Below are 26,273 nucleotides of genomic sequence, written 5' to 3'. Positions count from 1 at the left end.
TTCCCTCCAACCGTACTGCTCTGAGATCTAGAGTTACAGTCTTGTACTACCATGCCTGACTTACACCATTTTTTTTGTCTTTTTGAGACAGGGACTTGCTATGCAGTTCAGCTAGCCTTGCACAACATTTTTTTGTTTGTGTACTCAAAAAAATATAAAATTTACCCTTTAAGCTATTTTTAAGTATATAGCAGCAGCAAATCTCTGGAACTTGTGTCTTTTACCTACAAGTCTATATACACTGAACAACTCCGTGTTCCTTCTCCCTAACCCCTGTCAACCATCATTCTTCTTCTATTTCCACGAGTTTAACTACTGTACATAAATTGGACTTATAACCTAGAATCATACAGTGTGTATCTTCTTGTAAATGGCTTATTTCACTTAACAGTATCTTCACGATTTTGTTCATCTTGTAGCATAAGAATTCTCTTCATTTTAAAGGCTGAGTAATATTCCTTTGTATGAGTTTGCCAGATTTCCTTTATCTAGTAATCTGTCTGTGGACATTTAGGTTATTACCACCTCTTAGCTGTTGTGAATAATGCTACAGTCAACATGATTGTGTCCTTCACATTTTCCTGGGATTCTAAGGTACAAATAGTTGTTTCAGACAATTTGATATTATCCCATAGAACTTTGGTGCTTTCTTTTGATTTTTCCCCTCCCCCCACCTTTTGTTCACTTTTCACCTGGTGTCACATTTTCTGATCCTTTCCTTGGCTGTGTGGAGCCTACTGTTGAGACCCTGAAAAGCACCCCTTATTTCGTTTTGATTTTTGTGATAGCGACTTGCTGTAGACTTTGGGCTGTCCTTAGTCTCACTGTGTATAATCCAGGCTGCCTCAGATTTGTGGTAGTCCTCCTGCCTCAGCTGCCTAAGTGCTGGGATCACAGGCGCGTGCCACCACTCCTGGCCTGGAAAACATCGTCTCTCTTGCTATATATTTTTATTTCTGCTATTTCCATTTGACTCTTGAAATTTCTCTTTGCTAAAATTCATAATCTTTTTTTAAAGTTTAATTTTATTTATATGTGTTTGCAATTCGTGTAGTTTACCGTCACCTTGGCGAGTGGTTCTGTGTACACACTACAGCATGCTGCTTTGTTTTTCAGGCTCCCTGCCTTTCCCGCCTCCTTCCTCCAGTTCTCTTCTCATGCTTGTTGACATTATTTGTCCTAACTCATGTTACGGCGTATAACGTTGACAGTAATGGGGTTCTTAGGTTCCTGGCCTGGCGTATCTTTATTCTCACTTCCCCTTTCCTTCCTTTTCACCCCTGACCCTTGTTCCCTTGGGCCATGTCCCTATTGCAAGAGATTGATTTCCTTGCCCTTTCTATGTACCTTTTTGTCCCTTTCGTCTTGTTTGTACTTTGTCTCTCTCTAAAGAGAGATACCATACGGTATTTAATCTTGTGTGTCTGGTTTATTTCACTAAGCATTGCATTTTCCAGGTATATCCATTTTCCTACACATGTTTCAAAGTTGACTTTTTTTTCCCAAATCCATTTTATTTCAAGAATAAAAAAAAACCTACAACAGAATTTCAAAACATGTCAACCGGGACAACAACGGTTACATACATTGCACATTGTCATCCCCAAATCATTGGACCAGAACACAAGACATCTGCATTCAGTTGTCTGAAGAATACCAGCATAAATTTTTCTCATCAGCAAACTTAGAGAAATCAGTAGTGTAACTATTTTAGCTATTTTTTATATATATGTGCACACATATACATATGATTTTTCTTTCAGCTTCTCTGATGAACTATGTTAACATGTGTGTGTCTTATTTATTTCACTAATGAGTATGGTCTCTAGTTGCATCCATTTACCTATAAAGTCTCCCGTTTATCCTTCTTTATGGCTGAATAGTACTTCATTGTATGTAAATACCACATCTTTTTTATCCATTCCTCAGTTGATGAGCATTTAGGTTATTTCTAAGATCTTGCTACTATAAAATGTGCTCCTATAAACTTGGGTACACATATATCCCTGTGGTATGTTTTTAATTGTTTTAGGAAGATACCCAGAAGGGGAATAGCTGGGTTGAATGGTGCCACCAATCCTATTGTTTTGAAGAACCTCCACACTGATTTCCGTGGTGGTTGCCCCAGTCTGCATTCCTACCAACAGTGGAGGATTCCTTTCCCCACAGCTCCTCCAGTGTTTGTTTCTTGATAGTAGCTTTTCTTTCGGGGGGTGAGATGAAATCTCAGTATTGTTTTATTTCTCTCAAATGACCAGTGATGTTTTTTCACATATTTATTTGCTGTTCATATTTCTTCATCTGAGAAGTTTTTATTCATCTCAGATGTCCATTTTTGGATTGGGTTTTTAAATCTGGGAGGACTGATTTTTTTAAGTTCTTTATATATTTCCGATAGTAATTCTTTGTCTGAGGTACAGCGGGCAAACACTAGAAATTCATTTTTGAACTGGAAAGAATAAGAAAAGATAAATACAGTATTGGAAGAGAAAACGGAAATGGGAACTTGTTCAGAAGCTAAGTAGTCAGTGCATGCAAAGCAGAAAAAGAGGACCAGTATCTGTTCCCTCCTGTTGGAGATAAGTATATTATGTTTCCTTCAGTATTTTGACATAGGATAGCAACCAATATTTTTCAGTTTTGTTTATATGTTTAATATCAAGTTATGAAATGATAGTTCACGTTACTTTTAAATTCATGTAACACAAATAAGGTACATGGAATAAAAGATTAATCTTAAAAAACCTTGCAAATCTTGCAGTTATTGATTCTTTGTGATAGTTCCTGTACCATCGGGATTTTGTTCATAAAGTCTTTGTGTACACCAGTGTCTTCAAGAGTTTCACCTACTCTGTCTTTCAGCAGATTCAGTGTTTCTTTCAATATTTAGATCTTTGGTCCATTCTGATTTATGCATCCAGTTTTAATCTTTAGCATGTATAGAGGCAGTTTTTCCAGCACCATTTATTAAATAGGCTATCTTTCTTCCAGTAAATGTGTTTGGCACCTTTGTCAATGATAAGGTGGCTTAGTGTGTCTGGAGTTGTTTCTTCATCTTCTAATCTGTTCCATTGATCTTTGGATCTGTTTTTTTTGCCAATACTACACTATTTTTATTGTATTAGCTTTATAGTATAATTTCAAGTCAGGGATTGTGATGCCCCCTGGCTTGTCTTTGATGCCCAGGATTGCCTTTGCTATTCTAGGTCTCTTCTGGTTCCAGATGAATTTTGGGATTGTTTTCTCTAATTTTATGAAATATGCTGTTGGAATTTTGATTGTGATTGCATTGAATTTGTATAACACTTTTGGTAATATGGCCATATTCACTGTATTTGTTCTTCCTACCCAAGAGCACAGGATATCTCTCCATTTGCTAATATCCTCTTCAGTTTCCTTTTTCAGGGTACTGTAGTTTTCAATGTAGAGGTCTTTTACCTTGTGTGTTAGATTTGATTCCTAGATACTTCATTTTTTTGGGATATTATAAAAGATAGTTTCCCTGATTTCTCTCTCAGTGAGTTTGTTATTTGTATACAGGAAGGCTCCTGATTTTTGAGTGTTGACTTTGTAACCAGCTATGTTACTGAATTTGCTTAATAAATCTAGAAGTCTTTTCGTGTAGTTTTTGGGGTCTTCTACATAGAGTATCATGTCTTCTGCAACTAATGATAGTTTAACTTCTTCTTTTCCTATCTTTTTTCCTTTTATTTCTTTCTGTTGTCCAGTTGCTAAAGTTTCAAGGGCTGTTGAATAAGAGTGGAGACAGTAGACATCCTTGTCTTGTTCCTGATTTTAGAGTGAAAGCTTTCAGTTTTTGTCTGCTTAGTATGATGTTGGCTATTGGTTTGTCGTAAATGGCATTTATCAGATACAGATAGTGACCATCTTTTCCAATTTTTTTCTAGGGTTTTTAATCATGAATGGGTGTTGCATTTTGTCAGAAGTTTTTTCTGCATGTATTAAGCTGATTATACGATTTTTGTCGTTGGCTCTGTTAATAATAGATATTACATTTATGTACTTATGTATGTTGAACCATCCCTGCATCTCTGAGATGAATCCCACTTGACCATGGTGTATAATATTGACGATTTGCTGCAGTCTGTTTGCCAGTATCTTATTGAGGGTTTTTGCATCAGTTCACTAAGGAGATTGGCCTATAATTCTCTTCCTTGGGTCCTTCTCTGGTTTTGGTATAAGTGTACTGCTTCCTGTTCAATTTCATTAAAGAGTTTGAGAAGTAGTGGTGTTAGGTTTTCTCTCAATTTCCTGTAGAATTCAACAGTGAATCCATCAGGGCATGGGCTTTTCTTTGTTGATAGGTTTTCACTGATTGATAGTGCTTTATTTAGGATTTTTATATCTTCTTGATTTAGCTTTGGAAAGTCATATATGCATCTGTTCAATTTTTCTGTGTTTTCCATCTTATTAGAATACAAGTTTTCAAAGTAGGTATAGATGTTTTTCTGAATTTCTGCAGGATCTGTTATGCTTTTGCCTTTTTCATTCCTAATTGTGTGGATTTGAGCTTTTCCTTTCCGCTTTTGATAAGGTTGGCTAACAGTTTGTTAATTTTATTTACTCTTTCAAAGAACCAACTCTTCTATTCATTGATTATTTGTATTTTTTTTTAGTCTGTAGTGTTTATTTCTGCTCTGATCATTATAATTTCCTCACTTGTACAATCTTTTGGTTTAGCTTGCTCTTGTTTTTCTAGAAGTTTGAGTTTCAACATTAAGTGGTTTATATTTGCTTACTCTGTTTTCCTGATAAGGGTATTTACTGCTAATAAATTTCCCTCTGTAACACTGCTTTCATTGTGGCCCACAAGTTCCAGTATGTTGTATTATCATAAAATATCTAATTTCTTTTTTAATTTCACGTGTGACTTACTAGTTGTTCAGTAGGGTGCTGTTTAATTTCCATGTGTTTATTAAGTTTTTGTGGTTTCTTTTGCTGTTGATTTCCAACTTCATTGCACTGTGGTCTGATACTATGCATGGGATAATTTCAGTTACTTAAGTAATTGCATTTACTTAAGCAAGTTGCATGAGCCAGTATATGGTCTATTTTGGAGAATGTCCCATGTGCAGTGAGAAGAATGTATTCTGCTGTTGTGGGTTGGAACACTCTATAGATGACATCCACTAGGTCCATTTGTTCAAAAGTTTGATTTAATTCTATTATTAATGATTTTTTTTGTCCAGTTGATAGGTCTTTTTGTGACAGTGTGGTATTGAGGTCTCCCAATACAACTGATTTAGGGTTTGTTTGATTTTTTCATGCCCGTTAGTAATTGTTTTATATAGTTGGGTGCACTAGTATTTGTTTCATATGTATTTATGATTGTTATCTCTTACTCTTGGATTGAGAGATGTGAGAATATAGTGACCCTTTTTCCCCTTGATCAGTCTTGGTTTGAAATTCACTTTGTCTGCAAATAAAGTAGCTACCCCTCATTTTTTGGGGGGCTCCTGTTGCATGGAGTATTGTTTTCCATCCTTTGACTTTTAGTCTGTGAATTTCTTTTTGAATTAAATGTGTTTCTTGCATGCAGCATGTTGTTGGGTTTGCTTCTTGGTCTGTTCTGCCAGTCTGTGTCTCTTGGCTGGTGATTATAACTGATATGTATTGACTTATCCCTGTCATATTGTTTGCTGCCCCCCTTTCTCTTCTAATTGTTTGTATTCCCTGTTTGGATTCTTCTGTTGGGGTTTAAGGAATTGTATTTCTTATCTCTTTCTAGAATGTCCTTCAGAATATTTTGGCATGCTGGTTTTGTGGTCATAAGTTGCTTAGATGTTGTTTGTCATAGAAGTATCTTATTTCTCCATGAATTTTGAAAGATAGTTTTTCAGTTTACTTCAATCTGGGCTAAAGTTGTTTTCCTTTAGAAGAACTTGGAGTACTTCACTGCAAGTTCTCCTTGACTTGAGATTTTGTGTTGAGAAGTCAGCTGTAATTCTGATGGGCTTTCCTTTACAGGTGATTTGTTTCTTTTCTCTAACAGCAGTTAGGATTCTAGTCCTGGGTTGAATTTTTGGAATCTTAACTGTGATATGCCTGGATAAAAGTTTTTTTTTTTTGATCTTTGCTAATTGGGGTTCTGTATACCTCTTTTATTTTAATGTTAAATTCTTTTTCTCAGGAAAGTTTTCTGTCACACTATCTGTGGACATGTTTTTAATATCATTTGTGGTATTTTCTGCTTGTTCTTGACTCCAATTAATCTTAAATTATTCTTTGTCTCATCTAGCAGCTGCTGGATTGATTTCTCATGGTCTCTTGCTATTTTTGAGAAATCTTTCTTTTCCTGGTCACTGACTGCAAACCTATCTTAAATATTTGAGATCCTGTTCTCACATTCACCTAACCTGCTTTGAATATTTTGAGTGTCATTTTTATTGTCCTGGATATCTGCTTGAAGGATTCCATTTCATTTCATTTCTATGCTACCCTTCCATAATTTGCTTAAGCTCATCTACTTTTTGTTTGTGTCTGCTCTAACATTGGTAAGCATGATGTGTATTTTGGTAATCTCTGTAGTCATTAGAGAGATTATTTCTGATTTCATTTTTTTCAGAGCCACATTCAATCTTTGTTGTTTCTACCTTAGAGAGACCTAATGGGGTGCTTTTGGATTTTCCCACCTCATTATCCCCTTGAGTTGCCTTTGGTGTACGATATGTCTGGGGTTGCATCTTGTTTTAAGTGTCTTCTCATTCCTTTTCTTTTTTTCATTTAATTCCTAGGGAGATGCTTGTAAATTGCCAATGGGGGGGGTGCTTTATTGCTAGTATTTGGGACTCTTAGAAGTTGTTGCTTGTGTGGTCTTAGTTCCTGGTTCTTTGACACTGTGCCCCTATGTTTTCAGTGACCCTTAGTTAATCTCAGTCATGGAATATCAGGACCAACAGCATCAGCCTGTGCAGCCCTCCACATCTGCCACTCCTCTCCACTGCCATGTCTGTGTAGAGGACTCTGAGGTCACCAGCTGTCACCATCACCATCACTGTGCATCCCCAGGTTTCAACAGCTTCTCTCGCGAAGCGAGTCTGTTTCAGGGAGAAGGAGCCGTCAGCTCAGGGCTGAGTAGTACTACATTTTCGGAGGCACCACATTTTCTTTATACGGTCATGTGTTGATGGGTATACAAGCTGCTTCCAGAATTTAACTATGAAAAATGTATTGCTGTAAACATTGATATGCACGTATCACTGTAGTATGACAACATAAGCTCTTTGGGAAAGATAACCTAGTGGGGATAAGTAGATCAAGTAATTTCTAATTCCAGTTGTTTAAGAAATTCCCATACTGAATTCCATAATGTTTATACTATTTGCATTCTCACCATCAATGAAAGAGCGATACTTTTTCAACATAGCCTCCGCCAGCATTTTTTATTGTTTAATTTCTTAATAATTGCCATTCTTTGTGTAATAAGATGGAATCTTAGAGTTGTTTTAATTTGCATTTCTCTCATGGTCAGAGATGTTGAACAGGAAAAGGATCCATCAGTAGAGTGAAGAGACAACCTACAGAATGGGAAAAGTTTTTGCCAACTGCTCCTCAGACCAAAGACTAATACCTGGAATATACAGAGAGCTCAAAAAAATTAAATCATCTAAAATTAAAGACCCAGTCAAGAAATGGGCAACAGAAATAAACACTTTACAGAGGAAGACAGACAAGCGGCCAACAAATAAATGAAAAATTCCTACTGTTTCATGCACGTTGCCTACCTTTACTGTTCTAACCTTTAGCATATTGTTATTTTAAGTTACCTTGTCTGAGAATTCTAACATGTAAGTGTCACCTCTGAAGTGGTTTCTACACATGTATGCTTAATTGTTGTTTTCTTGCTTATTCATATGTCTGGTAATTTTTATGAAATTCCAGTGGTTATTATGTGCTATAGTAAAATTGTAGCAACTGAGGCAAGTAATATTTGTTCCTGAAATATATACCTCTTTTGCTTTACTATTACTTTGGTAATTTAAGCCAATTTAGTTAGAAATAGATTTAGATTTGAATTTTGTTGTTGTTAAATTTACTGTCCAGTATGGACTGTTTGTGTCTCTATAAATTCAGATGTTGAAGTCTCTCTCTCTCCTGCCCATAGGGTTGTTTGTTTGTTTGTTTGTTGGTAGATGCTAAACCCTAGGCCTTTGGATTGGTTTACATCCTCAGCCCCTTTTATTTTTTATTTGTTAAGTAACTAATTGGGGCTGGGCCCCAATTGGCAATTTTCCTGCCCCATCTTCCCCTGGTTGCTGGGATTACAGAGTGCACCTCCACACCTAATTGAAGATAGAGCTTTTATAGAGGTAGTAAGGTTAAAAAGAGGTCAAAAAGGTAGAGCCCGGATCTCATAGGACTGTCCTAAGAGGAGACACTAGAGACCTGCTCTGTCTTTCACCCTTATGAGAATACAGTGAGATGACCTACAAGCTAAGAGCTTCCTCACCAGGTACTGGTCTATCCCACCTTGATCTGAGTCTTCTAGCCTTCAGAACTATTGTAAATAGATTTCTGTCATTGAAGCTGAACACTGTGTGGCATTTTGTTATGGCAGCTGGAAGTGACTCATACACCTTCAGTGCACCAAGGATTTGGAATTCCTCTGGTTTTATCTCATGGTAGGGCGGAGCTGACATGCCAGAGCATTTTTCTTAGTACCTCTGTTTAACTCTTGGCTTTAAGTCTTTTTGTGATCCTGAGTCTGGGGAAAGGGGCTTATTTAGAATTCTGCCCTTCTTTCTGTAATAGTCACTTTGTGTTTTGTGTCTTTATCAGGCCTTTTGTGTGCAATCTGAGGTCAGGACCTAGCATAGTTTCTTACTTCACTTCAATCCCTATCCCCCAGCTCCTGAGAGTTAGAGTTTTTAAACTGTTCCCCAATCACAGTGGATTTTCACCTTGTACCTCAGGGGCCATGTGGCTTGCTGTTGGTACCCTAAGAGTTTAATACCTTTGTTCCATAGAGAAAAAGGGTCGTTTTTTATTCTTAGAGAAGTGATATTTCCTTTCCTCATAGTCCATAACTTTGAGAGTAACTTTCTGGGTTTCAGTCTTACCCCAGTGATTTTCTTTAAAGCCTGGAAAAGAATTTTTTGGGGGAATATCTAGATATAAATTGTAACAATGTACTTCCTCTATTATGGGAGCAGTTGATAAGTATTTCCGGCTAGGTTTTATCTGAACTGATGCTGCACTGCAGTCAGCCTTCTAAGATGCCTCCTTTTTATTCTTGAAAGCTGAATCTTGGTGAGGGTGGGCATGAGGATTTAGCTTAAATTTCAGTTACTATTGGTTTACTTTGAATCTTGGAATTTAGAGATTCCCATTTTCCTCTTTCTCACAAAACTTGAAGAGTAACGTTGTAGAGTGAGTGGTTTGGGAGGTTTGTTGGACCTAACAGTATATTTTGTATTTGTTCTTCTATCCCACACTGTTGTGGATAGCTTGAGGAACTTCTGCTTTCCTGATAAAATCTGTTTGTCTAATCTGTATCTGGAATAGGTATTTGTCTCAAAGTGGGGAAGCAGCTGTGGTTTCTTTGCTTATGAAGACCCCTGTTTGCACTGTGGAATTCTGTTCATTGAGGCTCCTTTGCATCTGTTACTCCTTTTTAGTTCCAAAGGGAATGTCAGAACCGTAGGACTAAAGGCCTTGTTCTAAGGCCCAGTCTTCACAAATTGACATCCTCAAATGTTTTAACTGTTTACCAACTAATCTTATCCATAGGTATTAATACTTACCTTCGTTTTATTCTGTTTTGATCTTAAACTTGATGTTCTTCCTTAAGTTGAGACATCGTCATTGCTTTTGTTGATTAAATTCTGTATTCTTGCCATAATTAAAAATTCTTAACATGTACACAAAGAAATAGAAACTCAAGTGGAATATTTTATCAAAATTCTAAATAGATTTATTTATTGTATTCTGTTTTAGCTAGCAGGATTTTGTGAAATCTGGTTACATTAAAATTTAAGATTTAAATTTAAAAATGGGTGTTTGGGTTATAGGGATAGAGCTAGTTATTATACATACGGTGATGCTTGAAAAAGGCTTCCACTTTGTGTGGAGAGATTATAAAAGTGTACCTCTTTCTGTTCCATGTTTGGTGCCTGATTTCAGCCCTCTTTTCCTGGTGGCTGGATAATTCGTGTGCTCTTTGTAGAGCTGCACACAGTGCATCTGAATCAGGAAAATTTTTTACTTGTTTTCTTACAACAGATAAGAGAGACTTAAAATACATTACCAAATAGGAAATTGTTTTTTTATTTTTTTAACTTAATTTTAAAGAAGTAAATAGAAAAGAAAAAAATAACAAACCAAGTTTCAAAACAGGTTATTGGATGATTACAATAGTTGATACATTATGCCAAGTAGGCTAATCTATATAGATAGTTAACACGTATTTGTTTATGAAAGTTGAATCTATTTGTGCTATAATTTTTAACTTTTGAAACCAGAACTTAGTATCTCACAAAAAGTCTGTTACTGAGGAATTTCTGTAAAAATTTACACATATATTTTATTTCTTAGTCTGAGGAGGCTATCAGGGAGTAATGGTGGAGGCAATAAAGCTATATGATTTAGCGTTTATATTCTGGTGCTTTGTGTACAATAAGTACTAAAACATGTGGGTTTAATATTAATATTTTTGAAATAAAAGTAAGCCTTAAATTTATAAAATTGGTTTTCCTGGTCCTTCAGAAAAACTATTTTGTGAAACAAGGTTCATTATAATTAAAGCTTTAAATGTCTAATTTCTGTCCCATAGGAATACTGCAACATCCAGATGGCACAGTGTTGAAACAGTTACAGCCACCTCCAAGGGGCCCGAGAGAGCTGGAATTTTATAATATGGTAAGTCATGTAAGATTTGTTTTGTTGTATTCAAAATGATTTTTAGCATTTTCTGGTGGTGACTCACAGTAAGAAATATGTTTGACAACATGTCCTAGTTCACTGAGTATAATGGAAACAAAAACTTCATGACAATGTTTATCTTTTACTGTATGTGATATGGTCTAGTATTTTCTGTTCTACTCATTTCTTAAAGATTCTGAGTCACTAAATTGATTTCAGTCAATGGATTTTGAACATACAATTTGAAAATCATTTCACTGAGAGTGTTAGTAGTTCTCAGAAATGCTAAAATAAATAAATGTTTTTACTATAGGATTTCTTACAGTCTTTAAAGTGCTAACTTGCATGGTGAATCTCCAAAAGAAAGAGAGGACATATTTAACATCTAATTAACCATGTGGTTGGGGATATTTTTGATTATATCACATGTTCTGTGACTACTACCTCTATCTAATTTCAAAATATTTTCATTACTCAAAAGAAATCCTTGGGTTAGAGATGTTCAATGGTAAAGCACTTGGGTAGCATGTTAGAGTCCCTGAGTTCTGTCCCCAGCATTGTAGCACCAGGTTGAAGGGGTAGGTGACAAAAACCAAATTTATAGCCAGATATAGTGGCACCCACTTGTAGTCCCAGCTCCTTGAGAGGCTGAAGCAGGAGGAATGCAGGTTTGAGGCCAGCCTTGGCAATTTAACAAGACCCTTTTTCAAAATCAGATTTTAAGAAAAGGCTGGGAATTTAGCTCAGTGATAGAGTGCTGGTCCAGCATGCATGAGACCCTGTGGTTAGTCCCCAGTGTGGGAGGTTGTGGGAGAAGAAAACCTTCTACCCTCTGTATCTGTTAAGCTACTATACTGGATTACTCCTTTCCTCAGCGGCTGTCTACCGCTAATCTGCATTCTTCAGACTTGCCTCTTCATAGCAACATTACCAGGCTCTGGGATCTTCTGGTTACAAGTTGGTCAAAACAAGTGTAATAGGTAGTAAGGTGTTCTGTTGTTGGAGACAGGAAAAGAAACAGGCTTTGCAAAATACATTTGGGCCAAGTAAACATATGAAAAATTACACTCTACAGCTTGATACTGTGTAAGCAGAACATAGTCATCCAGCACTCAACAGTGGTTTGTGTTTTACATCTCCTACTATGCAGGCAGACCTCAGGTGTAGGCCTTCCTGTTGATAACCTGCTCAGTACTCTGGAGGAATTGAAGGTGCTCCTTTCTAATTGGATCCACGTGCCGGGCTTTGGGAACTGTTCTGTGTGTGTGTCCTGAAATTTCATAATTAACAGATCATGCCCACTTCCCCAACCAGTTTGCCATCTCCAATTATCACTATAAAAAACCCTTCTGAACTTTGTTGAGGTCCAGAGGAGTCCACATTTGTAATCCCAGGGAAGAGTTACTGAAATTCCTGTAGATAATTCCAATCTGCCGCTTCTGGTGCAGTTCAGTCCACGGTGAGGATAAAGAAACTGAACACACGTGTGTAGTAGCAGGGAGTAAGGGGAAGCCTGAGGCAGCTGTGAACAGTGACTCACAGAACAAAGGCCTCCACCCAGGGCTGAACACAGGTTTTATACTTCATGGAGAGATGAGTGGCTCAGGGATGTGTGTGAGAGTTGTGTAAGGTACATGAGCACTGTGAGCTGGGCTATGTAGGTGAGATAGTGTCTCTACGATACGCAGAAAGCGGTGTGCAGAAAGAGTAACCTGCATAGCACAGCTTGAGGAAATACTTGTGTTTTGGGGTCTGGGCTTCAGCTTTGATGTGTAGACTTCATGCCCTTAGACATCACGGCCTCTTTCTCAGGGCGCAATCCAGAGACATCAAGGTTAGATCCACTTAGCTCCTGCGTACTAGTTGGAGGCTGTAGGCTGAGCATCACTCTCGCATTACTTTATTGACACCTCTTCCCCTACTGCTTTAAAGACTACATATCAGCTAGACCCCATTGCATTGCTTAAAGCCAGCTGAGGGAATAAAGAAATATCCTGGCCAGCTCTGAACGTGTCCATACACAAAATCAGGATCTGATTGAGCCAAAATGAAGACAAATGCTCATCTTTTAAGTAGAGTTGACCTGGTGGTATTCCGTAACCCGTCTCAGTAATTTTATGTAAGTGGGGTCATATGAACCGTGACCTTTTTTGTGTATAGAATCATGTGTATCATAGCATGTGTTGTTTCATTTATTCTTTATCACTGAATAGTACTGAGTCACTGAATATCCAGTCCATTGTGCTTATGTACTACAGTTTGCTCTCCAATTCACTTGTTAGACATTTGGGTTGGTTCACCTTTTGGCTTTTATTAATTGTGCTGCTATATACATGCATATATAAATACTGGAGCATGTTATTTCTATTTCAAGTACATGCTCAGGGATGGGACTGTGAGGTCATTTGTTAATTCTACACTTAATTTTTTTGAGTAACTGTCAAATTATTTCCTAAACTGGCTGCATTATTTTACATATCCAGCAGTAATATAAGTGTTGTAGTTGCTGTACGTGCTCACCGTCACTTGCTTTCTATTTTTGTTTCAAATAGCATCCTACTGATTGTGAAATAGTATTATCACATTGTAGCTTGTTTTGATTTGTGTTTCCTTCGTTGCTAATGATGTTGACTATATTTTCAAGTACATACTGGCCATTTGTATATCTTTTCAAGAATAATACCTATCAGGATATTCTGCCTGTTTTTTAAAAAAATCCATTTTATTCAAAGATAAAAGGGAAGAAAAAAGAAATTACAACCAAGTTTCAAAGCACATCAGTCGGGGCAACAGTGGTACATACATTACATATTGTCATCCCCAATTCTCCTGTTTTTTAATAGAGCTGTATTTTAAAAATTTAGTTGCATACTTAAGGTTATTATTTATATATTTTAGGTACAAGTTCTTACATGATTTGCAAATATTTTCTGCCATTTTGCAGGTTGTCCTCATTTTCTTTGAATGCAAACTTGAATTTTGAAGTCCAACTTAATTTTTCTTCTGTTGCTCTGTTTTTGGTGTTATATCTAAGGAAGTAGTGTCTAATTCAAGGTCATTAAGGTTCATACTTACTCTTTCTTTCAAGCGTTTATAGCTTTAGCTGTTACTTTTAGATGTTTTATTTCTTTTACCAAAGGGTGGGAAAGGTATCCAGTGTCATCCCTTTGCATATGAATATCCAGTCCTCACAGCACTATTTGTTGAAATAACTGTACTTAACCCATTAAATTGTTTTAATGGCTTTGTCAAGTCAGCTGACTATAAATGTAAGAGAAATGTTAAAGGAATTCAGTTCTGTAACTTAGGAAGGCTGAATGTGAAATTGAGAAGCAGTAAATTGATTACTAGTTCAGAGTAGCTTATAGGTTCTCAATTTCATTGATCTAAATGTCTATCCATACGTTACTGATTATTGTAACTATTTAATAAATCTTGAATTTGGGTAATATGAGCCCTCCAGCTTTGTTCTTTTTGAAAATTGTCTCTTACTGTTTTGGGTTCTTTGTATTTCAATTTGCATTTTAGGGTCAGCTTGTCAGTTTCTGCCAAAAGCTAGTTAGAATTTTTTTATGGCCTTCAGTAGATTAAGGAGTTTTGACATCATTTTTTTTGTTGTTGTTTGTCTTTTTTTCTTTGTTTTTGGTACCAGTATCAAACTCACGACCTCCCTCTTGCCAGGCAAGCGCTTATGCCGCTGAACTAAATCCCTTGCCATTGACATCATGTTTTTATCCTTTATTCTTTTAATATTATGTTATTATATTGATTGATTTTATGAGATGAACCTGCTTCTTATCCTGGGAGTAAATTATATGTGATCAAGATGTAACCATTTCTCTGTCAGTGGATTTGTTTTGTTAATATTGTGTTAAGATGTTTTGTATCTTTATTTATAAGGGATATTGGTCTGTACTTAAGATATTGTGTGATCTTTACCACCCCCCCACCCTGGAATCTCACTTGGCTTCCTGCTTTCTAGGCAGGCGCTGTGCAGCTGAGCTATATCCCTGGCCCTGTGTGTGATTTTTTAAGCATATGTCTAACTTCTAAACTGAGTTTGAAATAGCAGATAATACTCTTTAAATGTTTGGTACACTATAAACCGTTCTCTCCCACTTACCAATTTATTGCCCTTGAGTTCCAAATTCTCCATTTGTTACTTCCCCTTTGACACTAAGATCAGCTCCTTTAAAGGTTTCTCATTGATTGTGAGGATACTGTTAAACATTCTTGATTGAGAGCACAGAAAAGACATTGTAGGAGGGAGGGTTTTTCTACTGTCTCACTGGTCAACAGGGCAGGTGATCTGTGTCTGCAAATACAGATGCTCAGCAGCCTCAGAGCCGTGTCCCAGACTGGTCATCATCTTCTTATGGCCTTTCCAACATGAAGGAGGCCCTCTGTAAATGGGCACCCTGACTCCTTTACTTCATCTCCTCTTCATATTTGTCCCCTGTTGCCACTGTAGGATGGATATTAGGCACAGAAGGCCGCCTGCCTCTTGTGACACCCCAACTCCTCATGTGTGTCCACATGCCCAGCTGTTGACTATCCGGCTTGTATAGTTGCTTTATTCATGTCCTTTTGTGGACCACCACTGGGATAGATAACCAAGTGAACATCCCTGCCATCCAGTAGGCTTCAATTATGCCTTCTCTGTTGAAGTTTGCTTAGGAAACAAGCTCACTTTCCAAATTTGTCGTTCCCTACGTACTCTCTCAGCTGTAGGACCATAGGGAGTTAATTCATTTTATGTCTTGTAGTTACTCTTATTAGTGCTCGTAATTCTTTGTATTAAAGTCCATTGCTTAAATCATTGTATAGATCATATGCTTCTTATACATCCCAGACTACTTAATGATTTTTTTCAGAATACTCTATATAATTTAAACTTGTCATTCTGTATAAAAATGTATTTGAATAGCAAACTCAAATGCTTTTGAAAGCTTTGTGTTTAAACTAAATACCATAAAGATGGTGATGTCTATTAATAAATGTTTAGGCATTTTATTAATCTAACATGCTATTTTCTAAACTAATACTTGTGGTTTCTGGATACATAATCAATAAAACTTAGTATCTGTGTGTTAGTTTGTCCCAGTTTCTGTGAGGTATCCTATGTGACTTTAAAATTGCTTATATGTTTGATTCCTTCTGTATATTGTTTTATCCTTAATCCAGTTTATGAGTCTATAATAATACCCATTCACTGTTGCCTTTTTTATTTTAGGTGGTTTTTGTTTTTGTATTGTACTTAGTCTGAGTACTATATAGGTGAAAGCATAATAATAATTTTTTCCATTGGAAGTTCTTTCGTCATTCCTATATTAAATATCTTGCCAGTATCTTTTTACCTTATGGAAGTTCTCAAGTTTAGAGGTCACCTAATAGAAAAAGCTATCACAAGTTTAATCAGTTGTTCTGAAAGGAATGGGTGGGTGTAGTCAAAGTAGTGTACGTTGGTTGGCTAAATCAGTGAAATTATGTCTTCACAGTTCTGGTGGTTAGAATACATCAGGACGTAGTCAGAGTTGGTTTCTTTTGACAGTATCTCTCCTTGCTTATAGATGGCTCTTTTCTTTGTCTTCTCATGGTCTTCTCTGCTTGTGCTTATGTCCTGATTTTTTACTGTTAGAGATCATTATCATATCAGATTACACCTGTCTCTAATAAACTCATTTAACCTTGGTTACTTGTAACTGTGCTCACTCTGGGAAGCCAAGGCAGGAGGATGGCAAATTTGAACCCAACCTGGGCAATTTAACCCTGTCTCAAATTTTTTTTTAAAGTCCTGGGGATGTAATTCAAGTCAAAGACCCCGAGTTCAATTTCCAGTACTGGAAAACAACAATAACAAAAACAACTCAGCTATCTCCAAGTATGTTCACGCTGTGAAGTATCAGGTGTTAAGATGCATGAGTTTTGGTGACACCTAATGCAGCCCTTTATATGGGTTATATTCCTAAAACAGTGAAGGTTTGTTTGTTTCTCCTGTTGTGATAAGTGATGTGATATTAAAACATAGCCTTTACACAGTTTGGTGTGGAAAGTGCCATGATACTGGATCATAGGTTTTACATAGAATTACACAGATTGGTGTTCTAATTTTGGTTCAACCATTTGGATGTCTGATTGTGGACTGTTGAGTTACTTTCTCCGAGCTCTGTAACCCCATGGAAATGTTTATAAGTTGCAGTGAGATTTATATGGTATATTGTGTTCCAGATATGCTTAAATAGTAGACTCATCCTCCATCTCCACCAAATAGTTTAAAAATAATCTATTTATTTGTTGACCCAGAATATATGAGCACACTTAATAACCATTAAATTGTATGAATCATAATTTTGAGGCTACGTGGAATTGTACGCCAGCAGTTAGAAATTGTGTTATGTCTGGGATATTCTATCATATGCTTTGGCATTTGCTTTTTGTTTTTTTTTCCTAATGTTGGACCTTTGTGTAATGCGAATACATGGGTTTATGTGTTTGGGCAGTCATACATTGTGTATTCTTTTGAACATACGTGATTTAAAGTGTTTTGTGCTGTTTTTGTAAATGTACCTGTATATATTGAACTAAATGTCCATTTTTATTTGCAAAATGTAGTTATATTCTATATACTGTATACTCTATATCCAGGCATTTAGAGAAGCTAATTTATGTTACCAGATGTGTTAGTTTTCTATTACTATAACCTGAGATAGTTGATTTGTAAAGAGAATAAAATTGATTTTGGCTTATAGTTTTAGCATTTAATCCACGTTTAGTTGACACTTTTCTTTGGGTCTGTGGTAAGGTAGCATATTAGTGGTAGAAGCAAATAGTAGAATGAAATTGCTTACCCTTGGCCAAAAAGCAAAAATAAAGAAAGAGGTCAGGGTCTTCCCATGACCAGGCCTCCCTGAAGGGCAGGCCTGAGAGCCTTGTGCCACGTCCCACCTCCCCAAACTGGAGACCAAGCCTTTAACCATGGGCCTTTGGAAGGTATTTAGATCCAAACTGTACCGTCAGGTAACCCCAGTTTTCTCACCTTAGAAAAGCAGTGCCGGTAGTATAATGGCTTAGAGTTGAAACAGTTAGGTCTCTTTGTCTTTCAGTTAGTTTCATTACTTAATTTTGTATGACTTTTAGTAATTTCATAGTACCAGCTAAAAACTTACTGAATATGCCAAGGCATACTCTAATCATTACTTAATAAACAGTGATTTTTTTGAACTTTTATGATCTTACTGTTTTATCATTTAAAAAAAGCTAAATAGTAATACTTAGAATAAAAATTACAAATTTTTCAAATATCTTCTTTTCCATGAAAATAAATATATTTTTTTTAACATTTTAGAAGGTAGCTTTTCAGATATTTGGGGGAATGTATTTACCAAATACATGTTATTTTTTTTTGACTGTCACAAATTATATATAAACTCTTATAGATTGATTTAATTTTGCTTTAATAATTATATCATGTCTGTACTTATTGTTGCCATTTCAAACAGTGCAGCAGTGATAATAAACATTTTTATGTACCCATAAGATTTTTATAGGTTAGATTTTAGCATATGAAATTGAATTGAACACTCTACTCCTGAACTGTCTGTCCTTTGGCTTGTACTGCAGTAGGTTCTAAGTGTCTTATGGAGAACAGTTAATACTGAATATCATCTTTTTTCATTGTTATCAAACCTAATAGGTCAAAAATACTATCATTTATAATTACAAATTTTTTACTTTTCTCCTTTTTTCTGTTGGATTTTCTTGTCAAAATAAATGAACTATTAGTTTAAAGAGAATTGATGTTTATTATTGTATTGAGTGAATTTTTTTCCATAGCATTTTTCTCTATTCTGTATTTTATTTAGCACTTCTGTAACACTGTGTGCTGGGTACTTGTGTAAATTCTTCACTAATATTAATTAATCCTCACAACAGTCCATAGTCTCAATTTTGTTGTTATCCATTTTATAGATGTGCTCATTAAAGCATAATTAGTTCAAATAGTTTGAAAAAAATCATCTGAATAGTAAATGGTAACTACAGTAGAAAGTAAACAGTCTGGCACTAGAATTGGTGATTATAACAGTTACAATACTGTTTTCTTCTTCCCATGCTCAGAATTAAACCCAGGGCCTTGAGCATGCAAAGCAAGTATTGTACACTAATTTACACCCTCAGGCTATAATGTATCTTTCTTCAAGAAAGTGCTTTATATTTACTCGGTAAAGGACATATATAATGTGTTGAATTTGTCTTATTTATTTTTTGTTTTCATGGTTTACGATATTTTTAAATTACTTTTTTTTTTTTTTGTCTTTTTGAGACAGGATCTCACTATGCAGTTCAGGCTGGCCATGAGCTCACTTTGTAACCCGGGGCTGGTCTCGAACTTGCAACATCCTCCTGCCTCAGCCTCCCAAGTGCTGGGATTACAGGTGTGTGCCACCACACCTGGCTTGTATTTTTAAAGTACTCTTTACAGTGGTTTGTAATATTTAAAAATGAAATAGATACTTGTGTCTTTCTGATCTTGTATTCAGTTGTACATATCTAAGAGACTTTGGGCTTTTCTTTATAGACAGTTATATCTTTTAGTTTTTTGAGACAGAGTTTTGCTATGTAGTCCAGGCTGGCCTTGAACTCACTATGTAGTCCAGGCTGTTCTCAAACCCATGCTAGTCCTCCTGCCTCAGCCTCTTGAGGGCTGTGATTACAGTCATGTGCCACCATGTCCAGCAGTGTGTTTATAAATTTGTTTTCACCATTTTGAGCCTCTGTTCTTTTGTTAGGGACCTTTAATTCAGTGCTGAATAGGAGTGTTGATGGTGTCATTTAACTCCTTCTCTTAAAATATGACTAAATTTGTGGTAGATACTTTTTCTCAGATTAATTGTCCTCTTTATGAGTCAAGGTTTTGTCAAAAAGTGAATGTTGTACTCTGGCAGTTTAATAAAGGAATTGCTTACAAAAGTGTTGTCAGGGCTTGAGACAATTTGCAGGAGATAAATTTTTATCATCTGTGCTTTTTGCTACTGTAACAAATACCTGCATTGATTGGCTTATAAAGAGAAAAGGTTCCTTTTGTCTTAACAATTTCAGAGGGCGCAGCCCATGGCAAGTGGATCCCATTAATTTAGGCTAAGATGGGGCAATACCTCATGGTGAGAGTGTGTGATGAAAGGTACAGAAAAAGAAAGAGAAAAAGACCAGCGTCCCTTAATCCGCTTTAGGAGACCCACAGTAAGCTTAGACCTCCTAGTAGGTTGTAACTCTTTCCATTAGCTCTGAACTAGATAACAAGCATTTACACGTGGCCCTTGAGTTTCAAACTAGCATTCTGCCCTTAGCTCCCAAAGGCTCATGTCCTTCTTAGAGTGTAAAATGATTTAGTCCATCTCTTAAGAGTCCCCCCAAAAATCTTTTAACTGTTTCACTTTTGCTTAAACAGTTCAAGTCTGTTCTGAGACTCACAAGAAACTGAGACACTATAAAAGAAAAAAATTGCACACTTCTAAGATACAGTAACAGAGAATAAATATATTCCAAGAGAGATATGAGCAAATTGATAAGAGGGTCAGATCAAAGAAAGACTGACACCTACATTAAATCCTGTGTCTGATTGCCCTGGGGCACGCTGTGGCAGGAAATGGACACGCAGGGTCCTGGACAGCCTTGTCCCTGAGGCCTCATTACTACAAATTTGGCTAAGAATGACCACTAATACCCATGCTGTGGCCTGAGTGTTTTGCTAACTTGAAATGTCTTCTGCCAGATGAATGGGGTCCATACCGTTAAGATTAGCCTACTCTAAGGGCATAAATATAATGCAGCCCCCCGCCTGCTTTGGTCATGACGTAGAAGGGTGGTCTTTAGTCCAATTTGCAGGGTGTCTTCATTACTTCTCTAACTTCATCACCATTCCCTGTGCTCCTTGTATTTCAGTCAGCATTCTGGTCTGCTGAGCTTCTGCCAGATCCTTCTATTAAGTCCTACTTAAAACATTCTTGATTTTTTTGTTTTGTTTTTGTGAGGTTTTTTTGGATAGTTGGCTCCTTCAAGTCTTTCCCACACTTCTTCAGTTAACCAGTTCTAAAGGTATTTCTATGTTGATTTATTTATAATCACAACAACCCCATTTCTCATTACCAGATTTCTGTGTTAGCTTTCTATAACTATAACAAAGTATTTAGATAATCAATTTAAAGAAGAAAGGTTTTTGGCCCATAGTTTGAGGTTTCAGTGCATGGTCAGCTGACTTAGCAAGTCAGCAGGAGTGTGTGGCAGAGGAGATTGGTTCGCCTTATGACCAGGTGCAGAAAATGAGAGAAAGGGAGATCAGTCGACCACACTCCTCTTCACAGATGTACCCCTAGTGATCTAGGACCTCTCACTAGAGCCGACCCGAGTTTCTACCACCTCTCAGCAGCACCAACCTAGAGACCAAACTTTTAGCACATGAGCTAGGGATTACATGGGAGCATCTGACAGCATCTCTAGGCCTGAAGAGGCAAGGAGTACACAGTTACTGCAGCCCCTGGGGGAAGGCAAGTTTGTGATTAGACAGAACCTAGTAGGGAGGGAACTGGAGGAGTGAGTGGATTAGCCTCAGGTCTCCTCCTGCGCTTTGTTTTTTGCAGACCTCTCAGCTGCAAGAGGGCATAGGGCACTGGGTGCAGCTGATTCAAGCCAGTCTCTTGGTGGAGGTTGTGGCCATGGTAGGGGGACACAGGCAGGAAAATACATAGAATCTTTTCTGTTTTCTTTCAAGAATCAATTTAAAACACAAATGGGTAGGTATTTAATATTTTTTAGCTATCTTTTCTGTTTCTATTGAAATGATTGTGAGTTTTCATTGTTAATGTGATAATTTATAATTTCCAAAATAAAAACAGTTTGAATGTGTCTTTGTGCTTTTAGATTTTGCTTACTTAGTTTTTAAGCTTTTTTTCATCTGTTAGTGTGAGACTGAACTATTTTCTTCATATAGTGTCCATATCTACTTTTGATACTAAGTGTCTTTGGGTTCATAGAATGTGACAGAGTTTATCCTTATTTATTTTGTTGAATAATTGGTATTAGATAAGGGCACTGTTCCTGGAAGGCTCAATAGGATTTACCTATTAAAACTTGCTAAAGGCTAGGGATTTAGCTCAGTGGCATAAGCGCCTGCCTTGCAAGTGCACGGTCATGAGTTCTATCCCCAGTACCAAAAAAAAATCTGGTAAAGAGTGAAATTGAAAAAGCACAGATTATATAGAATAAAAAGAAATTGAGATGAATTCAAACGTAGACACTTAAATTCTCTCTCCCCCTGCGGTGTGGCGAGAAGTTAATTGAACCTTTTGTGGTCAGATTTCATTTGCTTGTCTGTGGACAAAAATTATTTTACACTTGCTATCAGTTATCTCTAATTTACATAGTTATAAAATAATTCAAGGATAGTGAAAGTGTAAAATTAGATTATCAACTAGAATAGGCTGTAAATAATACGTAATTTTCTTTTTTGTCTTCTTGAGAGAGGGTTTCACTATGTAGTTCAAGCTGGTCTTAAACTTACTTTGCAGCTCTAGCTGGCCTGGTGGCCCTCCTGTCTCAGTCTCCCAACTGCTGGGACCATAGGTGTGCACCACCATGCCTGGTAGTAGTACATAGTTTTTGTTGTAGACATACAGTAATCTTTTTGCTTATTCTGAATTTACTTCCAGTTGGAATATCTACCAGATAAATTATGATTTGGTATTATTGTGTTTTATTTGAGAAATATATAGAGCAGTTTGAAAGCATTATAAAATAATAACAATTGTTATTACTTCTCTTTGATTCAGGTTTATGCTGCTGATTGTAGTGACGGTATTCTTCTAGAGCTACGGAAATATTTGCCAAAATATTATGGTGTCTGGTCACCTCCCACTGCACCAAATGGTAACATTTTCTTAAAAATACATCTTTTAGTTTTAATGTATAATTGCTTTCTGAAAGGCATTATAAAAACAGTATATAATATGAAACATGAAATATGTTTTTATTTCTAGCCCTTTTCTACTAGCTATTCTTATTAATACTCTTGCTTTTTTGTAACAATTTTATTAAATGGTATATATAAGTGAGTAATTTCTTACCACTGAATAAAGTGTTTATGATAGTATATAGAACTAGTGTTCTATAGTAGTACACAGTACTAATACTTAGTGTGTAAATTTAATGTTCTTTCCTAAGTTATTGTATAATTTCTTTTCCTATTTTGAGTAATAAAAACATACCAAAACTGTTTTACATAATTTCTGGTGTCTCCCCACCTCTTTATTTCCTGCCTGCAGGCCTTAAATTGTAATCTTTTGAAAAGCACAGGGAAGTTTCATAGATGACAAAATGATGTATATTAAAGAAAAATTATTTTCCTCAACATTGGTTGGTTGGTTAAGCAGTATATTGCCTCTTGAAAGCTTTTTCCAGAGTAGTCAGACTTTAAATAAGCAGCCTGCTTGATTATTGACAAAGGTGAATGGTGAAAGAAGGGGCTTCTGACCTGAGTGTGTTTATGTGTAACCTATAGTCTGGTTAAAACACAAATGTATGCAGGTCTGTGTTAGAGACTGATGATAAGTGATTTTCTGATGTCAACTAAATCTCATTTTGAGAATAGAAAAGGATCCTAGTTTGAGCTTGTTCCTTTCTTCTTGTTTGCCTTTGACTGTTTGAATCAGTGTGCCGATTTCATTAGTAGGGACTTGGGGCATCGCCCTGTGTGTATCTTCATAGTAAGTTGATGGCAGCTTCAGATAGTTAGGATTCTTCTCTTTGTCTCCAAATATGAAAGCTAAGCCTCTACTAGTTTCATGTTTAGTGTCTCTTATCCAAAATGCTGGTGATCAGAAGTGTTTCAGGTCAGGACTTTTTCAGATTTTGGAGTATTTGCATATACATAATGAGATTATCTTAGACTTAAAGCCAGATGTAATGAAACTCACTCATATTTTATATATACTCTATAGCATAAAGATAATTTTATACATTATTTGTAGTGCACCTGAATTTGTCTGTGATCTGACCCTTGAAGTCATGTGTGAAGTTTTCCATTGTAATGTCAATGTGGATGCTCAAAAGGTTTCAAGTTTGGTGGCATGGTACATTTCATTTCAGATTTTTGGATTAGGCACGTTGAATCTCTATTCCTTTTATTTATTTAAGTTTTTTTTTTTTGGAGCAGAATATATTTATTGAAAGAAAGAGTGCTTCTGAGAGAGAGAGAGAGAGAGAGAGAGAGAGAGAGAGAGAGAGAGAGGAGAGAAAAGGTCCTGAGTAGATTACCCTCTTTCCTTTTACTAAAGATCTTTCAGTTCTAAGTCTATATATGTACCTATGTATATTCAGATCAGCATGTTGCTTTTAAATTAACTTCACAAATGAAATACTTAGCTGCTACTTTGGTTATTTACATGTTTTGTTAACTTCACTGAGTAATCTTTTTGAGTTTAGTACTATATAAATTTGCATATATTCTGCCTATTATATAAAATATCTTGTGAATTCTCTTTTAGTTGAGTCTAACTAGAAATATTGGTGCTATTAAGATGAGAAGATGAACTGAGAGAAATAGAAAAGAGGAAAACATTTAAGTGGCAAATAAAGGATAGGGGTCCAATAATACTAACAATTACCTCAAGGTGTGTTTCTGTCTTTTCCTGCTTTATTTTCTCTGGAAGAAGTGGACAAAATTGTACCATGCAGATTGGTTAAGTTTGATTTTGCTACATGTGTCATGGGATCATCTTTCTGTTCTTACTGTTTTGATTGTAAATAAATATAAGATGGCAAACATATATAAATGTTTAGGTGAAAAACCATGAAAATAGATATTTTATTAAATTTTAGTAGATTACTATGATTTGCATCACTGTGCTTCATGTGGTGTGAAATACATTATTTCCTATTTTTGTTTTTAGGCATCTTGCGTGCTCATGAAAGAGTTTAGAAAAATATAAGTCAAAATAGTAAAATATTGAAAGTAGTAAAACACATAAAGCTAACTTGCTCAGCAAAGTTATTCTATAATAGTGTCTTTACCAGTATAGATTTTTCTTTATGACAGCTTGAAATATAATTTACATACCATAAAACACACCCATTAGAAAAGCCTGTAACCCAGTGATTTTAGTATATTCAGAGTTGTACACTGATCACCATTATTTAATTTCAGAATGTGACCAGTAGGTTTACTATTAACATTTTGAGGAATTACATTCAAATATATATGTAATAAGTTGTTTATAATGCTTGTGTAAACATGTAGGAGCCCTACCTGTAATGTCAAGAACCTTTAGATATTTTCATTTGGAGGTGTAGAAAACTATTAACAATCAAGTAAATTGAACAGATTGAGAGCTATCAAATGCAATGTAATCTCTGCCCTGGTGGCTAGGTTTTTGGATCTAGTTACTAATCAAGTTTCAAGAAGCAGGTACTAGAACAAACTGACATTTACGTATTTTCCCTCCCCCTCCCTTTACTCACTTCGTGGGCTCACATCTCTACTTACAGTTTTTTTCTTTTTTCAACTTTTGTTCTCAGAAATGATTAATGACTGCTATAGAAAGCAAGGTTTTCTCTCTTTTGCATTTGGCTTGATATTGGGGCATTTGTTGCCCGTCTGGCCTTGCCTCTTTTGTTGGGAGGTTTAGAAGTGAAGACTGTAGCAAATAGTACATTTTACAGACACAGTGATCAAAAAAACTTAGTAACACTTGGAACCGATGTTTTCATGATTTACGGAATCACTGATATTCATTAGGAGGTTCTAAATAAGTTATCTTGCAGTTCCTTAAATGACTTCCCCCATTGTATTTTGAAAAGCTATTTTATCTTTACTGTTTATCTATTCACTGTTTGGTTTTTTCCCTTCTGTAGTTTAAATATTTCTTTTTTTCCACTTTTGAATCTGGAAAATTTTCTCTTTCATAAAGTGTCAAGTCTGTTCTGTAAACAGAAAATCTGCTATAGGAATTTTTTATACATAATACATTACAAAGCCTTATATTTAAGATATAATCATATAATAAAGACAGATTTTCTTCATTTAGAGTAACCTTGTATAATTTTATACTATCACCAACATCATGAAAGTATATAAATATTTTGAGCATGTTAATGGTTTCATGAATAAAAGTTATTGAGAAATCTTACTAGTCTTTTAATAGCATGAAGTGTTATATTTTGAAATACAGGACCTGGTAGTTATTTTTGTGATCTTTCTCTTAAAAAATCTTTAAAGAAAAATAATAGAAATTGTACACATAGTTTTTCAGTGAATTAATGGGAAAGTGTTAGAATATTTACCATAACCTCTTTAACTATACTTCTAATTACTGTGACTTCTTTTTGTTTTGTTTTGGGTACCG

At 35.9% G+C, this 26,273-nt stretch overlaps 1 protein-coding gene across 2 annotated transcripts in view; it reads left to right on the top strand.

Moving 5' to 3' along the window:
* Nucleotides 1-26,273, top strand: part of Ipmk (inositol polyphosphate multikinase) — a 59,502-nt gene that overhangs the window by 10,811 nt on the left and 22,418 nt on the right. The window contains exons 2-3 of one of the 2 annotated variants that reach the window (XM_063239518.1): nucleotides 10,793-10,878; nucleotides 22,704-22,800. In XM_063239518.1, the coding sequence (XP_063095588.1) occupies nucleotides 10,793-10,878; nucleotides 22,704-22,800 (183 nt within the window). Of the gene's footprint in view, nucleotides 1-10,792; nucleotides 10,879-19,144; nucleotides 19,314-22,703; nucleotides 22,801-26,273 lie in introns of those variants that run through there. The other variant, XM_063239519.1, reaches the window with a different exon arrangement.

This window comes from Cavia porcellus, unplaced genomic scaffold, assembly GCF_034190915.1.
Source record: "Cavia porcellus strain 051 isolate PalLab524CR breed Dunkin Hartley unplaced genomic scaffold, mCavPor4.1 scaffold_28, whole genome shotgun sequence".
Lineage (NCBI taxonomy): Eukaryota > Metazoa > Chordata > Mammalia > Rodentia > Caviidae > Cavia > Cavia porcellus.
Note: the sequence above shows the minus strand (reverse complement) of the source record. Positions and strands in the feature narration are given on the sequence as shown.